This window comes from Lepeophtheirus salmonis, chromosome 3, assembly GCF_016086655.4.
Source record: "Lepeophtheirus salmonis chromosome 3, UVic_Lsal_1.4, whole genome shotgun sequence".
In the NCBI taxonomy this organism is placed as follows: Eukaryota; Metazoa; Arthropoda; class Copepoda; order Siphonostomatoida; family Caligidae; genus Lepeophtheirus; species Lepeophtheirus salmonis.
Genome location: NC_052133.2, coordinates 13,130,786 through 13,147,557, shown reverse-complemented (window position 1 = coordinate 13,147,557; position 16,772 = coordinate 13,130,786). Strand labels below are relative to the sequence as shown.

General features: G+C 30.9%; 1 protein-coding gene across 1 annotated transcript in view; it reads right to left on the bottom strand.

The window, feature by feature from the left end:
- Nucleotides 1–16,772, bottom strand: part of LOC121114112 (uncharacterized protein KIAA0930 homolog) — a 75,867-nt gene that overhangs the window by 8,977 nt on the left and 50,118 nt on the right. Inside the window, exons 2-3 of the mRNA XM_040707967.2 lie at nucleotides 15,870–16,226; nucleotides 10,922–11,494 (exon numbers count right to left, since the gene is read on the bottom strand). Of these exons, the coding sequence (XP_040563901.1) occupies nucleotides 10,922–11,494; nucleotides 15,870–16,200 (904 nt within the window). The 5' untranslated portion in view covers nucleotides 16,201–16,226. The remainder of the gene's footprint in view (nucleotides 1–10,921; nucleotides 11,495–15,869; nucleotides 16,227–16,772) is intronic.

The window sequence follows — 16,772 nt, the reverse complement described above, 5'->3', positions numbered from 1 at the left end:
ATGTTATAACATTTAATTATAATGTCATCTTCTCATATAAGAAATATGAATTAATTTTATTTCTTTCAAGAATGCAGGTATGGGTGGAAAAGACTAAAGAGATTCTAGGATAATAGGCAACAGACAAATCAATATTTCTATTCAATAATTTATCCCTCACAAACAATAACATTCTCTACACACAAGCAAACAGATTGGCAACTCTTAACGATAAAAGTCGTGTCTATAGCGTACCACGCTGGCTTCAAGCATGTTGGAGCTTAAGTTAATTTGGATGATAGGTGCAGCGACATTTTTCTTCAAGAAAACTTCAAAGTCCAGGGGTTGAAGTCAGGGATGGAAGAGGGCCACATGGAGGGAGGCAGAAATCAGCCATACCGGTGCAGCAGAATTTTGTGGGTATTCTTGGCTGAATGGGGCTGTAATGGACTTCTTGATGTTATAAGCTCTCCAAATGGAGATAACAACAGTCTCTGGAGTCTTCTCAGTCATGATACCGGCAAGGAGGAGAATTCACACACCCTACCTTTTTTGTTATTGTTCCAACATTTATACACCTAGAAACATGGTACGTCGTTACCTTTATTGTATCATGCAAACCTTCCTCCGAAAAGAAACAGGGAAAAAGGGCCGAAATCATATGGTAGTTAGCCAAATAAGTCAATCCTACCAACTGCTAGATATCTGTTATTACTCCCAGACGTCATATTACTTCTTTGCCATTTTAAAAATGTATTATATATATATATTTCGTAATATATATTATTACTCTATACTGTACTATAATATTACTTAGGAATATTCTATAAAAAGCGTAGCTATAAATTTGTATTTCTATATGATTGCCAAAATATCTTTATATAAATAATAAAATGGCCAATATTTAAATACATACATTTTAAACGATGGGGAATCTACAAAAAATTGTATTCCTGTCCTATTGGAAACGGAGCATAAATATAGAATAACTTCTTACTTTGTGTATTTATGAAGAAGAATGACATATCAAGCGAGAGGACGGAATCAACAGCTGAAAACAAAATGTATTGTGTATTTTTGTGCTAAGGAGGTCATGCCGTGATGGAATTAAAACAAAACTTGTTTATTTCTTTAGACAAAAACAGAGCCTGGTGACGTCACAAGCATTTAATATTTACTATCTCATCCTCGAACTTTCCGAGACACACAAATCTAAAAATTGATTTCCCAGTATCTCGCTGAAAAATAATTTCATTCAAAATGAAGCCATAAATTAGTAATATTAATATTTATGTATCACTCATTATGGACAAATCTACATTCTTCATAGATAGATGTAAACCTGAGGACCATATTCTCAAAGAGGTTTCTCCTCCAACATGTAAACAGGTAAAAAAGTCCTAATGATATAAATATATGAACCCAATGTGCGTCGGGTGTAAAAAGTGAAAAAATTATTTATTCCCCATTGTCAGGGGGGACAAAGAGAGAGATATATCTATTCATCTTTAGAATTGATTGAAAGGGTGAATGGATCCAATGGAAATGTTAAATGGACATAGTCCAAAAATGTTTTTTTTATATATAATAAATAATACAATATAAAGATTTAGGCATATTGATCAATTTTTAGAGATAGTAACAAGCTCTTAAAATTGTAAATTAGACATTTTTTTTTTAAATAGACAATAAAAGTTCAAATAGAGTAAATTTTAAAAATTAACGATTTTAGTGGAGTAAACAATCTTTCCAAATTTATGGTATAGTTTTCCCTTAAAATTACTTTTCTTACAAAAAAAAATGATAAGGAAAGTATTGTTGTACCGCGTTTAGCACACATTTATTTTACCATCATAATATAATGCTAGATCTTAACTTTTTTGCAAAACTTTTTTTAATATAGTAAAGTGATTATATTATCTCCCTAATGATATCCAAGTAGAAGAGTGAATTACTCGAAGATGGCTAAATGATATCCCTCATGGTGAAGTACGGTCCCAGAAAATCAAAAAGAATACTTAAAAACCTTATAATCACTTCATATCGTTCATGTCTTCAATGATCACCTCTGACAACGAAGTTTAAAGGAAGTTATGTTTTTGCATCAGTTTTGTTTCTTTGTTTGTCTGTTTGTTAGTGTGTTTGTCCGTTTATCTGTTGTTGTTTTTTTGTCTTTTGGTCTCTAGGACTACATCAAAAGTTATTGATCAATTTTGATCTAACTTGGTATGAATTTTATATATGGTCATAGTCAAATGCCATTAAATTTTGAGAGATCAAGGTCAAAGGTCAAGTTGAAGCTAGTACAAACCATTAAAAGTACAGAGTCGAAAATAACTAAGGAACATATTGACGTACAGAACACAAATTGGTGTTCTTGTAGAGGTTTAATTAAGATGTTTTATAGTAAATAATCTAACTTCAAAGTTAAAATGGATATATTTTTAAGAAAAAAGACCATAGGTATGTGGAATTTTACGCTCTACCACTCTATACTTGAGGATTATATGTTATAGTTACACACCTCATATCTTAAATCTCAGGTGTTTCATATCTTTAAAAAAGGTTAATAATAACACTTCAACAGTTGATGTGACATAATTATCAACTACGTCATTTAAATGGTGGAGTTACCATAAAAGAACGATAAGGACCAATCCTAGAACTGACTAAATAAATCAGGATCGTGCTGATTGGACTGCAGTCTTTTCAGTTTTTTTTAAACCGATCCAACACTAACTTCTATACATTTACTAAGACTACATATAATCCTTTTTTTCCTTTTTTGCAAATAATATACTCATTCACTTGATTTTATAATTGAAAAATCATCTTTGAATGTACACAAATATATGAAAAAATGGATCTATAATTACCAAAGAGACTCATATGTATACTTAGATTAAGGGTTTTTAATGACCAACTGATCTCTTGGCAATAATCCCTTTTAATACACGGCTCTCTTTTTCAAATAAACAAAGATGTATTGTATTTTCCTTTCAGTTGTTTTCATAAGTAGACTCTTTAAGCATATTTTTCTTTCTTTAGCTATGATCGAAATGTTTAAAGCAGCTGACTCTACATACTATTAACTCTAAAAAAGTGTAACATAGGATATGGATTTTTGAATTAATTTATATCAATCAAGGGCTTCATTATGAATTCGTGTGATTTCATAATCCGTCTTTGATACTTATTTTGATAAAGTTATAAATTCAATTTATAAATAAATAATTAAGTTTTATTCTATAAATACTAATTGACTATTGACGACAAGAAAAATACAGAAAACTAGCTGAAATTCAATTTATCCTTTCCCTTTCGACATTCGAGGTTGAGAGTGGATAAAAACATAGTCAGGAGAGTTGGGATGGGACAATCAAGAGAAAAATAAATATTAGGCTCCTCAACACAAAATACAACCAGAAGGATTTTTCTCAAAATAGAGTCTGGCTAATGAAGTATCGTCAATTTATATAAATTAATTTGACAAATTCATTGTACAAGGGGAAAATTACACTTTAAGTAACATAAATTAATCTTAACAATGACAGATCTATATATTTTTATATTATTTTATTTGAGACAAAATCGGGGCTAAGCGAAGTCTAAAAATCAAATGAAGGCTGGAAACTATAATTAATACTCTTGGCTATTTCAACTCCTCCCAGAAATGTGAATACAAGGTCAATATTAGTCATTTTGGAGGGTGTCAGGATTTTTTGAAAAAAAATCGAATATTATTTTTGAGCTGATCTCAAAAAACTTAAATTTTTTAGAGCTGATCTCAAAAACTTAAATTTTTTAATAAAAAAATCCAAAATATCGTGTTGTTCAATAAATATTTCAAAAATTATATTTCAAATATTAAATTTTTGAAGAAAAAAATCGAAAATTACTTTTATTCACAAAAAAAAAAAAAATTTGTGAAAAAATATTCAAAATTATATTTTGAATATAATTTTTTTTTAAAAAAAAATCAAATAGTACATTTTTTGGAGAAAAATTTTTTTAAATATTTTTAAACTTAAATGAAATTTCAAATATTGAATTTTGTAGTAAAAAACGGATTTTTTTTGATTTTTTGGGAGGAGGGCTACAGCCCTCCAGCCCACCCCTTGTGGAGACCCTGATAGTTGATTGAAACTTTTTATTGAAATATTCGGCTCTATGTCGTATATATGATGTAAAAATATTTATGGACATTTTTTCTCCGCTTGATTTTTCTTCAAGATTGTTTTTGTGTTAACTCACCACATTAGTTCTTAATCATTCTTAGTATCAGTGTTCTACACTCTCACAAAATACACATAGGCAAATAGCAATTGCATTACTTGGAGAGTTAAGCCAGAATAAATAATGATATGTATGTAGATTGTAAAATATGTAAATGCCTTACAAGTAAATGTATTTAAATGAGCAGAATAATTATACCATATTCAAATATGTTTTTATTTATATTATTTAATAATAATTATCTATGTATGTTATAGAATTTATCAAGCTAAGGTGGAGGTCATTCTCGTGCTCTCTAACTATTTATGAATATTTGCAACAACCAAGACTCACAAACGAAAAGAAGAAGAAAAGTTGATCCATTTCTGCTCATTAAAAGGTCAATTTCATACTGATGCAGTTCGTTTACGAGTTTTTTTAAATATATATTTATTATCGTTTTGAGTATATGATTATAATGAGCTATATATCTAGTGATGAAAATCCTGTTTAAAATGGGCCTAAACCAAAAATCAACATGGTAACCCTGACAATTTGAAGAATGTTTTGTAACAGATTAGCGACAATCAGGTGTGATAGTGGAGGAAAGAGAAAAGAATATAAACAAGAGCATTGGCTAAAATGACTATGAAGTCCGTCCCAATTCTATTATGAGTCCAACAAGGACATACATGTGTGCGCATCTAAAACTGAACCCTCTGAAATTTTTAAAAATAGTTAAATAATTCTGTAATTTTTAAAGTGGTCGACGAATTAATTTATTTAACATGAAAGATGAGAGTCTTAGGCACATGTCTATTCAATATGGCCACCCATGTTCTCCACTACCAACTCCAGCCTGGACTGGAACTTGCTGCATGACTTGGCGATGAAACTCTGGTCTCTTTCTTAAATAGCCAGTCCATGGTCCTTCTGCAGACGTTGAGCTCCCTGGAGAGGCCACTGACGGTCACCTTGCCTCTCTTGTCCTCGACAGACTTTTTCACGGCAGCAACAATTTTGTCCGACCTTCGAGGCCTTGACTTAGATCTTGTGGTTGCCTCAGGAGTCCCTTTGGCAACCACGCTGTAAACGGTGGTGCGGCTGCAGTTCAGAAACTTGGCAATTTCAGTGGGAGTTTTTCCCTCACGGAAAATTCCAAAATTGCGACTCGACGTCTCTCCATATTATCGACTGTTGTTTCACTGTTGCTATTTAGATTTTGCTGAAGTTTTGTTTATAACAAGTCAAGATCCGTGCCTCGAAGTATAATCGGGTTTCAACCTAATCAAATCACGAATATATGTATGGCGTAAAATTTAAAGGAGTGTTCAGTTTTAGACGCACACACCTGTACAAGTTAAACTCTGCAACAAATCATCAGGGTTACGCTCCGTCTTATATTGGAAAACACTAACGTTCAATCAGTTTGGAATATAATTGAATCTATTTGGTAAAATAAGTTAAAAACTCAGGAATTATATAATAACGACAACTACTAAGGTAAACAAAATTTATTCTTCAGATTGGCAAATCCAAAAAAAACGGCCCACCTAAAAGATTCACACGATTTACATCACTATTTATATCAAAGAGTATCATGGTGAAAAAAAAATCAAGATGTCACTGATTTGGGTAAAATGAATTTATGGAAAGAAATCTTTTATCCCCTCCTCTTTGATTGACTTAAAATTGTCAACTGAAGATTTTTCCCCATTTTGAGCATATTAAATATATATAAACTTCAATTTATTCACCAAATTTGAAAGACTAAAAAAATATTAAAGATAAGTAAATTAAGATAGATACAATAAGAATAAATTAATTATAATGACTCAATTAGGCTTTTTCCTAAATTTCTTATGTATCAATCCATAAATTTTATCAAATATATATTTTTTTTTATTTGACGTTGAATTTCTGATGTCAAATCTTTTCCTTGAGTCCTTTAGTTAATGTAATCTTCCAATTTGACACTTGTATACAAATGAATTTGTGAATGACCCTCTCTTTTTGAGCACAAACGTTAAGATTTATAACACAAGAATACAAAATAATTTATTTATTTATTAGTAATTTTTTATTTATAAAATACAAACTGCCATCAAATGCACTGCAGATAAAATTTGGAGTGAAATGTTTGGAGACGTTCTTTTCTAAGATGTCCCAAAATTAAAAGTCTAACACAGCGTTATCTCGCTAACACAAACATGCCCTATGTATTTTGATGTCAGCTGTCGATTCCCCCTTCTCCCTTGATACATCATCGATATTTCATAATCTATTATTCTTCATAAATACACAAAGTAAGAAGTTATTCTATACTTATTCTCCGTTTCCAAAAAGACAGGAATACAATTTCTTTTTGATGCCTTGTCGTATATGTATTGGACATTTTATTATTTCTATGAAGAAATTTTTGCTATTACTTCATAGAAATAATATAATATCTAATCATAACTATATAAGATAAATAGCGGTTGGTATGATTGACTTATTTGGCTAGCTACCAGATGATTTCGGGTATTTTTTTTCATTTTCTTATTGGATGAAAGGTTGTATGATACAATAAATATAACGACGTGCTAAAGAGTTGAAAAAAGTCATCAAATTTTGAAGCTAGCCCAATAAAAAAACAATTAACGTATGTTTTTAAAAGTGCATGACCATAGCTCTTAGCAAAAATTTATTTAATGATTCGGTTTGACTAAATATTCAGTTACTTGGACTCGATAAATATAACTCGAAACCAACACTATTATTATATATATAACTATAAGGTCCAACACCCATAGTGTGGGATCAGTCCTTATATATTCGGTCGAATGCAGTCTTAGAACTGGTCTTATCAGTCCTTGGAAACGGTCCTTAAGACTGTCAGTCCTTCGGACGGTCAGTACTAGAACGGATTAAAAGAAGAAGAAATAAAGTTGAGTATGGTCATCAAGGAACGAACTTTATAGGTTTTAGGACTAAAATAGATTGCACCAAAACTAAACTGAACGGGGCTGCAGTCTTCCGTCCTAAATAAGGATCGGCACAACACTACCACCCCATATTTGAGAACTTTTTAATGTATATTGTACGCATTGTATAGCATGTACTTGTAGAATATATTTCTTCAATAGAGGGCGTAGTTTGGATATATATGACTACGTACATTGTACATAATATACACTATCTCCTTTAGGGTATCGTATATACGATGTAATTGGTTTTTCTAATTCTCTACTTTTATTAAATGTATTTTTATTTTTTTACAGTCGTAAAGTTTTTTTGTATTCCTTTCAAACACCCTCCCTTCCTCTTTGCCCAAAAAAGAATACCCAAACATTATAGCCATTCAGATTAAGCCATCTTTGTATCCTCCATCTATGAATTAGGACATCATATTTTATTCAATAAACTAATTAGTCACGGATTGCAGGGGGGAGTAGTGTCGCAATCCATGAGCATGACACTTCCTTTGTGATATTTCTTACAATAGCACGGATATTTATTTGATTATATATAGTTTTCATAATAAATATAATGTCCTTGTGAGTGACAAATGTGTCCACTTCTGGATTTATAGTACATATGTATTAAGGTCATCATCTAAGCCTATGAAGAGCTAGTCATTCAAAAGTGTTACATACAGTTCCATGCTTCTAAAATAATAAATGACCTTCTTCACTTTACGGAGTTTTGTGACCATAAGTGACTTCATTTTTATTATTCAGCAAATAGAAAGGACTGGGCACGGCATCATTCCAAATAAACCAAAAGTTATATTGTATTCGATTGTTCTTTTTTATATTACTTTTCCCTTTATCAGTCTTTTTAACGTAGAATGTTTTTATTTGAATGAACTCTTGACATGTTCTACACAATTCCCAATAATATTTCCATAGTTGGGAAGAATTGGCTAACTACCAACTGATTTTAGTCCATTTTTTTAAAGGTGGCAATTTATGTACAATTTACACAAGTATAGGCACTTGGTGAAGAGCAAACCTTCACCTATGGTCATTTTTCCATTATTGCATTTTTTGCTATATAAAGCATCTTTATTAAACTTATATTCAGGTAAAGACACCAATTTGAGCTCTGTACCTACCTCAATGAGTTATAGTCGACTATTTACTTTCAGCGTTTTGTGTTAGCTTGACCTTTGACTTTTTATGGTCTCTTACTGTGACCATATATAATCTTTGTTCCAAAGATTAGATCAAAATTGTTATTTAACTTTTACCATAATCCTGGTGACAAACTGACAAACAAACAAATAGAGGCAAAAAGCATAACATCCTTTCAAATAAATTGTTGGAGGTCATAAGGATGTGCCTTTGTATGTAGATCTTTGGAACTGACTAAACGATTTTTCTTAGCTCAATGTCCAAAGCATGATAGTCTTAACTGTCCGGATATTTGATTAAATGAGACAAAACTGGCCTATTTAAAAATCATTTATAAGTCACTATTCTTTATTATCTGAATTCATTGCTCCAAAGCCCCTGTGTTGTCTTTAAGGGAGACGTTCGTCATATTCCTACAGTTTAACCTATAAAATAAGACCTTGCTCATTGTAAATAAGGGCAGCATTTAACAGATTACAAAAATCAATTAATGTTATCCATTATTTATGTATAATAGGAGAATCTTCATTTTGCATTTTCTTTACAACATTGTTCATGGTAAAATTGACACTACTAATAGCGTATAGGAGTGGTTTTCAAACTATGGTATGCAAAGGCTTGAATAGGAAGGGAGGATTTTTTTTTATAAAGAAGATCATTTAGGCAATATGGTCTTAAAAAAATGTAGGTTTCATAAAAGAAGGTTATCCTAAAAAAAATTCTTACTAAAATAAGTTATTCCACAAAATAGTAATTTTTTTTTAATGTTTCCCTAGCCACACAAAACATGTGATTTAATAATAATTGTTCAAAAATAATAGAACTTGAATAATAAAAAATAGAAATCCGTCCTTAAAAAGGTAATTGAAAAAAGGTACAATGTAAATAAATAGTTTGTAACAAAGCGATTTAAGTTTCTTTTTATGTAAAATACCTTGGTGAATTTGTTCTCCAATGTATGTATCATCTTTACAACCGTAAATGCCTATAGGCTTTTGACTCATATAGTAAGTATGGCCTTTTTTTAAAAGGGAATTGGAAAACTTTTTATATTTATACATAGGTCATAGCAGAAATACAAAGATTGCATTGAATCTCCTTTACATAGAGCGTTTTCACTGACGTCAGAAATTGAATAATCATTGAAAGCGATAGCATCTTGGGGATAATGGTTGACATTTTTATTAAACAACAGGGATAAACTTACAAAAAATATTGATGTAGTTTCATCAAATGCATTAAAAACGATAAAAGGCATTTTTCTTTTTAATGCAACTTGATATTATTAAAAAAAAAGTCATAAGTCAAAAAAGCCTTTATTGTATGACACAATCTTTCCTTCGAAAGTAAATAAAAAAAAGGCCCAAAATAAGTTGGTAGTCAGACAATTCTTCTCAACTATGAAATTACCTTTTCATAATTGTTGGGAATTGATCATATCTTAAGAAGAGTAAATTTGAGTACAACCAATTAACGTTTAGAACACTTATTAGGAGAAAAGAAACATCAACAGCTGACAACAAAATGTACTCTATATTTTTTTGTTAGTGAGATAACGCCGTAAGAAATATTCGAATTAGATCAAATATTTAGCAAATAAAAATTCCATATGAAATATCTACATTGTTAACTTTGTTTAGATTGATTAGTAGTGATGATAAAACAGGATAATTGGAAAACATATATTAACCATGCAATAGAAATTGTTAGTTTTTTATATATACTATGTCAATAAGAATATATAATGATGAAATTACAAATTAAGTGATGATGTATAATAAGGCTAAATGTGTGCTAAATCTTCAATTTCAATTTCTAATACCATATAACCTCTGTGTAATGTGTTTAACTTTCAGATAATATCATTTTCTATTAACGTTTTGTTTGGAGTATATTTTTTTATATGCTTGATTTCTGAAAAATCCACAAGATATGACTCAAGATTTGGTTGAGCCCTTAAGTATAATATGAAAAATGCATCAGAGCATTATTTCGCCTGCTTCAAGATGATAACTATTCACTTTGTAATAAGAAATTTCAATTACTACAAACGTAGTGCCTGATCGGCATGGTTACTACTATTTTATTTAATTTAATCTGCCTATCCATCATTTTAATCATAAAGAAAAATATTTTTGAAAAACAATAATGGCTTATTTATTGGTTCCATTGTGATATCCAAATAGACAGCAATAATTCACGATTTTCTTAATCTTAATGGGAAAGGGGCTCTTATTCCTCTAAAACTTTATTGTTAAGGCCCCAATATGTTCTACGTAAAAAATGCTGGAGTCGTCACATGAAATGGTCTATCACAGAATATTTGAAAAGTTTAATATTTATTTATTTCCATCATTTATTTGGAAGAAAAATAAACAAACAAAATTGAAAGAGGATGGAAAACGTGTCAGACAAAGAGGCACTTTGGATTTACTTAACGATGATCCTAATCTCTTTGATTTGTTCTCACTAAAAAAAAAACCTTGTTTTGGTAACAATGATGTGTCTACAATATTATACACCCAAATGTATTTGAAAGAGAGAAGTTTACTTTACAATAATATTAATAACAATACAGGGAAATAATCAAAACATAGATTGCATACTACCTTGCTTCTCTGTAACAGGAGACCGTTCCGTAAGGAACCCATCTGGATAATAGGGTTCATCCTCCCCATCCGGCCACAGATCAATCAAATCCACACCCGGCTCAGAACAAGGAGTCTCACATCCCTCCTTCGTTTTACTCACTCCCAACTCCGCATGTCCCTGATCACTGATTCCAATGATCCTCACATACTCCACACGTCTCTTGGACGTCTTTCCGTAAAAGAGTGAGAACAAGTTTGTTTGTGAGAGCTTTTTACGAACTGTTTGAGAAGTACGGGAGTCATAGACTCGTCGAATGGGCTCATAGGGGACAGAGGCTGTAAACAGTACGGTTTTAATGAGATTTGTTGGATCCGTTGCAGTGAGTTCGATGCCAAGACTCTCCCCGTCTCGAATCACGGTTTCTCCAAAGATTTCATCAAAGTTATCTACAGTGAAGCAAACGTTGGGATATGTGATCTCTTCAAAGTCCCCCTTTCCGTCCATTTTTCGTCGACTTGGAGTGGCGTAAACTTTTTGACTATAGCGTTTAAGGACTTGTAGGTCCTTTGGGGATGTACGAGAGCAAATGGCTGAAAGAGATCATAAATAATTACACATAAATGGTGAGTTGACACAAAAAAAATTAAAAATATTGAACAAAAATAAATAAAAAAAGGATCAATGCCTAATTAAGTTTTTTACTTCATATATTGATACAGCCTAATATATTATAGACATATTTCTGTAAATGATAAGCTTTGTATTCAAACTTCTGGAATGATTTGAGACACTTAAGAGTGTTAACTATAATTTAGATCACTTTTTAAATTTCATATAATTAATTTGTCCCTAATATGGCCCTTCAAATAAAGTCTATAAAGTTAAAATGATTTCATACTGATGATGAAATTAAATACTTCAAGTAAAATTTGCAGCCCATACAAAGGATTAATTAATGAGAATAAGTTATCCATATAAATTTGCGATAGTCGAAAAATAGTATTGTAATTCAGACTCAGTTGATAGAAAAGATATTCTAGCTTGATTTTATATTGACAAGCACATATTATATAATATGTATACAATACGATTGATTAATTCCAATTTAAGTACAGTAATATTTCCAAACAAATTGAACTTTGTCTTCCAATCTAATTTATTATTATTTTCTCTCAATTGTATTTTGTTTTGTTTTTGACTCGAAATGCTTTTGAAAAATTGCCTCTTTGATCTAACAGCAGAACAATATATAAGTCACATAGTGAATCACACAATTGTGGATTGTATACAGGGTGGTCCAGATAAACTTAAGAAATCTTTAAAGGTTTATAACGAACTAACTAGATGAACTATAAACTTTTGTCTGTTTGGAATCTATATTTAATGACATTCAATTATTCATGAGATCTGCCTCTCTTGATCACCTCGGCCATACGGCTTTGGAAGGCCCAGGCAACCTTGTGCAGACACAGCTTCGCCATTGTACGGGTAACTGACTTCTTCGGGGACTCCACAGACGAATTATTTTTGGCACAGGCCTCATGCTTGACCCTCCACCAGAGATAGAAATCGCATGGGTTCGGGTCCCCCAAGTTTGTAGACCAAAAATTTGGGTTCCAAGAGTGAATACATATTTTGGACAAGACATCCTGCACTTTTAGATCTTGTGGTCTAGGGAAACTGTCATGCTGGAAGGTGAAATTTATTCTCGGACTAATCCATCCATCTAGGGAATGAAAATTAAAAGTGCAAACTAAAACTCGGACAATAGCAAAGCTGGATCTGTACGAGGTCGGCTGAGCCTGCCAAAGCTTCCAGTGTCCTGTGGCTGCTGTTATCAAGAGAGGCAGATCTCATTCTAAATAATTGAATGTAATTAAATTTAGCTTTCAAATAATAATAAAAATAGGGTTCTACCCCATCTAGTTCGTTCTTTATAAACCTTTAATGATTTTCCAAATTTATCTGGGCCACCCTGTATGCACAGTGTACAATAGAGTTTCTCATTTACCGGTAAATTGTCGTTGATTTTAGTCCCGGCAAAATGGGATCCGGATAGTAAATAATAAATCAGATGAAATTACAGTATTTATTAATAAAATTTTGAAGGTTGTCTTGTCCATACGTTCTCAATTCTCATTTTCTTTCATTTATCAACATCACTAATGGTGCACTGGTTGATTTTTTTAGAGCCTGGATGTCTATCTTCGATGGGCATTATTTATATACAAATTATATATTACATCATTTCCAAAGAATACACCGTAAAAGCGATCAACTCAGTTATTCTTCATTTCATGTGAATTCGATTTTTAATTAAATGAATTATAGATACAGTCAAATCCGGATATAATAAAATTACACTTATAGTCAATAATCTCCCATATACTTATTTTTTAAATATATAAAACACTTTCAAAGAAGAAACAAGTAGTAAAAAATCCACCTGAAGGCAACTTTTTATTCCCTTTTTTGGCATTAACATTATAGGAATTTATGAGAATGACGAGGATTTTTCATGTTTTATAGGTAAAAATCGTAAGCTGGCGCCAAATTTTTTTACTGTGTTTTTCATTTTAGATTCATTTCACATTACTACTCAATCAATGCGGATACTTATCAAAAGTGCCCCACGGAATACACTTTCGCGTTTGGATTAGCTAAAATTCATTGATGATCTGTCAAAAACAGGATTTAATCAAACATGGGTTGTCTCGAAATAGCAAGCTTCAAAATGACTTATTTACATACATAAGTATCCAAAAATTGCAGCTTTCTTATATATTTCCGATTCAAGAAAAATCCGGATATTGTCAACTTGTTATTTGCAAAAAAGCAGTTTCATTGATGCGGATTAGACTGTAATTAAATGAAGCTTATATTATGAATTAATTAAATGTAGGAATTCCAGGTAATTTTATAAAAAACTTTGCTAAATCCCGGGAAAAAGAGATTTTGGGAGAGAAATCCTAGTGTACACATATTATTTTATGATTAAATTAAACGATTCTTTCCATTTTAAACGTGTATGAAAGAAGAACAACAAACTGGTGTGTCTCTCATTATATTCAAAATTGATTTATGAATAGGAGCTTAGTTTCATCTATTTACTTAGTAACATTTACTCATAATGATATTATACATACATATTAAAGTCATTGAATCCTCTTTGTTCAAGTATAGTCATATATTTAAAAACAAGACCTTGTTGTTGTCTGGTGTAATTTGTCTAGAGCAACATAGAAGGGTTATTTTCATCCTCCCGTTATCTCAAGTGGAAAAAGTATAAATATATCTTTTAAAGCCTGACCATTGAAACAAGGACTCAAATGTCCATATTAAATACGTAAATGTGTAAAAAAATACTCAAGTGTCAATATTGAATCAAAAGTCTCAGATGACTTGTTGAGCCCTGCAAATACCAAATAACTTTTGGCCTTAGGGTTATTCATTTGTATGGTTATCACATTCCTTTGTGAATAGGTATTGTAGACTTGGGATGGTTGTGACATGCCTTTTGTCTCAAATATCTCAAAAGCTTTAGCCATAAATTTTAAATCACAACTGTATAATAAAAAGCAGATTTGTGTGATAAAATATCAACTTTTTATAAAGTATTTGATTAAAACTGTTTTTGAGGTGTAAAAGTATTTTTTCTTTGTTTATTTCTTTAACTTATAACATTTGAATTATTGATTATTTTGCTCTAATTTGATATGATTGTATCAAAATTCAAAACTCACACTACAAGTGTTTCTATTTTCTTCGAAAAGGTCGGTGTGTCGGTCCCTATTTAGAATCGCAGTCCAGTACAACTCAATTTCACTTGTTGGTCCTCAAGGAACGAAAAATCTATCCCTTGTGACATCATTAAGGGTTCCTTTTTATTATTATTCTGATATATAATATATTAAAGTATATAACTAAGTAAAAATATAATTTGTTCGAATTTTATTGCATTATATTGACAACATGAATATTTTTTGCAAGATATGTGCAATGCTCTTAATACATCTATCATATGCCTTATTTGGCTTAATAAACCGTGTACATTTTTTAGGAAATTTTTAAGTAGCAACAGTTAAGGACTGGTTCCAAGGACTGACAGTCCAAAGGGCCAATAAAACTGGTCCTATGAATGGATTGAACCGAATAAATAAGAACCAACACAGCACTACTCACATGTAGCCCTCACTCAATACTTAGACGTTCTTTGCTTTAATGATATAGTTATGATTAAATGTCATGTATAGCTTGTTTTTAGCACGAACAGGACTCTAGAGCGGTTTTTTAAAAGTGAAATACTGGAATCTATCATCCATATTTAATACAAATATTATTTTATCTTAATTTGCAATAACACAATAAAATGTAAATACTCAACGTAAGAGAAAGGACTATTTTTTTATATATCAAAAAAATATTGAGCTTCTTTTTTTTTTAATTTATAGGTCAAATGTAATATTTTTTCATTGTTGCAACCGTCCTCTGCTATGAGAAAAGTTGTAACATTTGACAAGTTACATGTAAATGCAAGTTACAGACAATTATAATCTTAAAATACATTAAAAGAATATAAGTTTTGGGTATGTTTCGTTAAAATTTGTGGAGATTAAGTGCATCAAGCGCTGAGATATTGAGCCAATATCAAAAAGTAGTGCAAATGTTCTCATTCTCCCTATATTTAACAGCCTTTTAGAGAGGAGATTCTATGATTTTTTTTTAACTTGCATTTTGACTACATAAATAATATATTCATTTAGATTTTATCAGGTCATATAACATTACATGGGTTGGAAGGTACATTCCAGTAAGTTTAGAGTCTACATATTTTTATAGATCTAGTCGTCTTCATAACTTTTTTTTTTTACAAAATAAAAAAAAGATATTTACGACCTCCTATTATTTTTTGACACATTTTCATTCAATATTTAATCAACTATATATGTATATAGATTTAATAACCTAGGGTAATGGTATAGTCTAGCTGATGTACAATCAAATTTAAATAAATCGTCTTCTCCCAATCAATGTCTGGATCCCCAATGGGCAACTTCCGACTATCTCGACGAAAGACTTCAAGTACATTTCGTGAGCGAGGAAGCTTCCTCACGAAGAAGAGCATGTCGTCCTGATCCACTTCGATCTCTGTTTGAAATAGGAAATGACGCACAAAGAGATCCGTCCAGTATGTAGTGCTATAGGAGGTGGAGAAGCCTATACGATCTGTTGGAGAGGATCGAATGTCCTTACGACGTCGGAATGCGATTTCTTCCAATAGGCTTTCGAGTGTCATATTGTTCTTAAAAATGTATGTAGGATCTGGAAAATACAATTAAAATATTGTTAAACTAGATTGGTTTATTTCTATATTATTTGAAATATATAAGTGTTTAATGGTTTTCATAGGAAATTAATGTTTTTATTGAAGGATATGAACTATTCTATATATTTATAATGTAAACATATTTTAATGATTTGTAAGACTTCCGAACAACAATTGAAAATAAAATTACTATATATAAATATGTAGTGAGTTAGCACGAAAACAATCTTGAACAAAAATACAAAATAAAAGGAGAGATGTTCATCTTATCCTTTTGTTACATCATATACAAACAGATCAATATTTCATAAACATATTTTGATCAGCAATAAACTTTCTATTCAAATTTATGGGATGAGTTGAGATACTCCTGAATGTGAACTATTGCTTAAGGCCTTTATTTGATAGTTTTTGATATGGCACTTCAAATAAAATCTATATATTTATTGATTTATTGTAGCGATAAATTTTTACTTCTTGAATTGTCATTTGGATAGTCTACCAGGGATTGCTAATGATAATTTTTCGATAGAAATTGACGC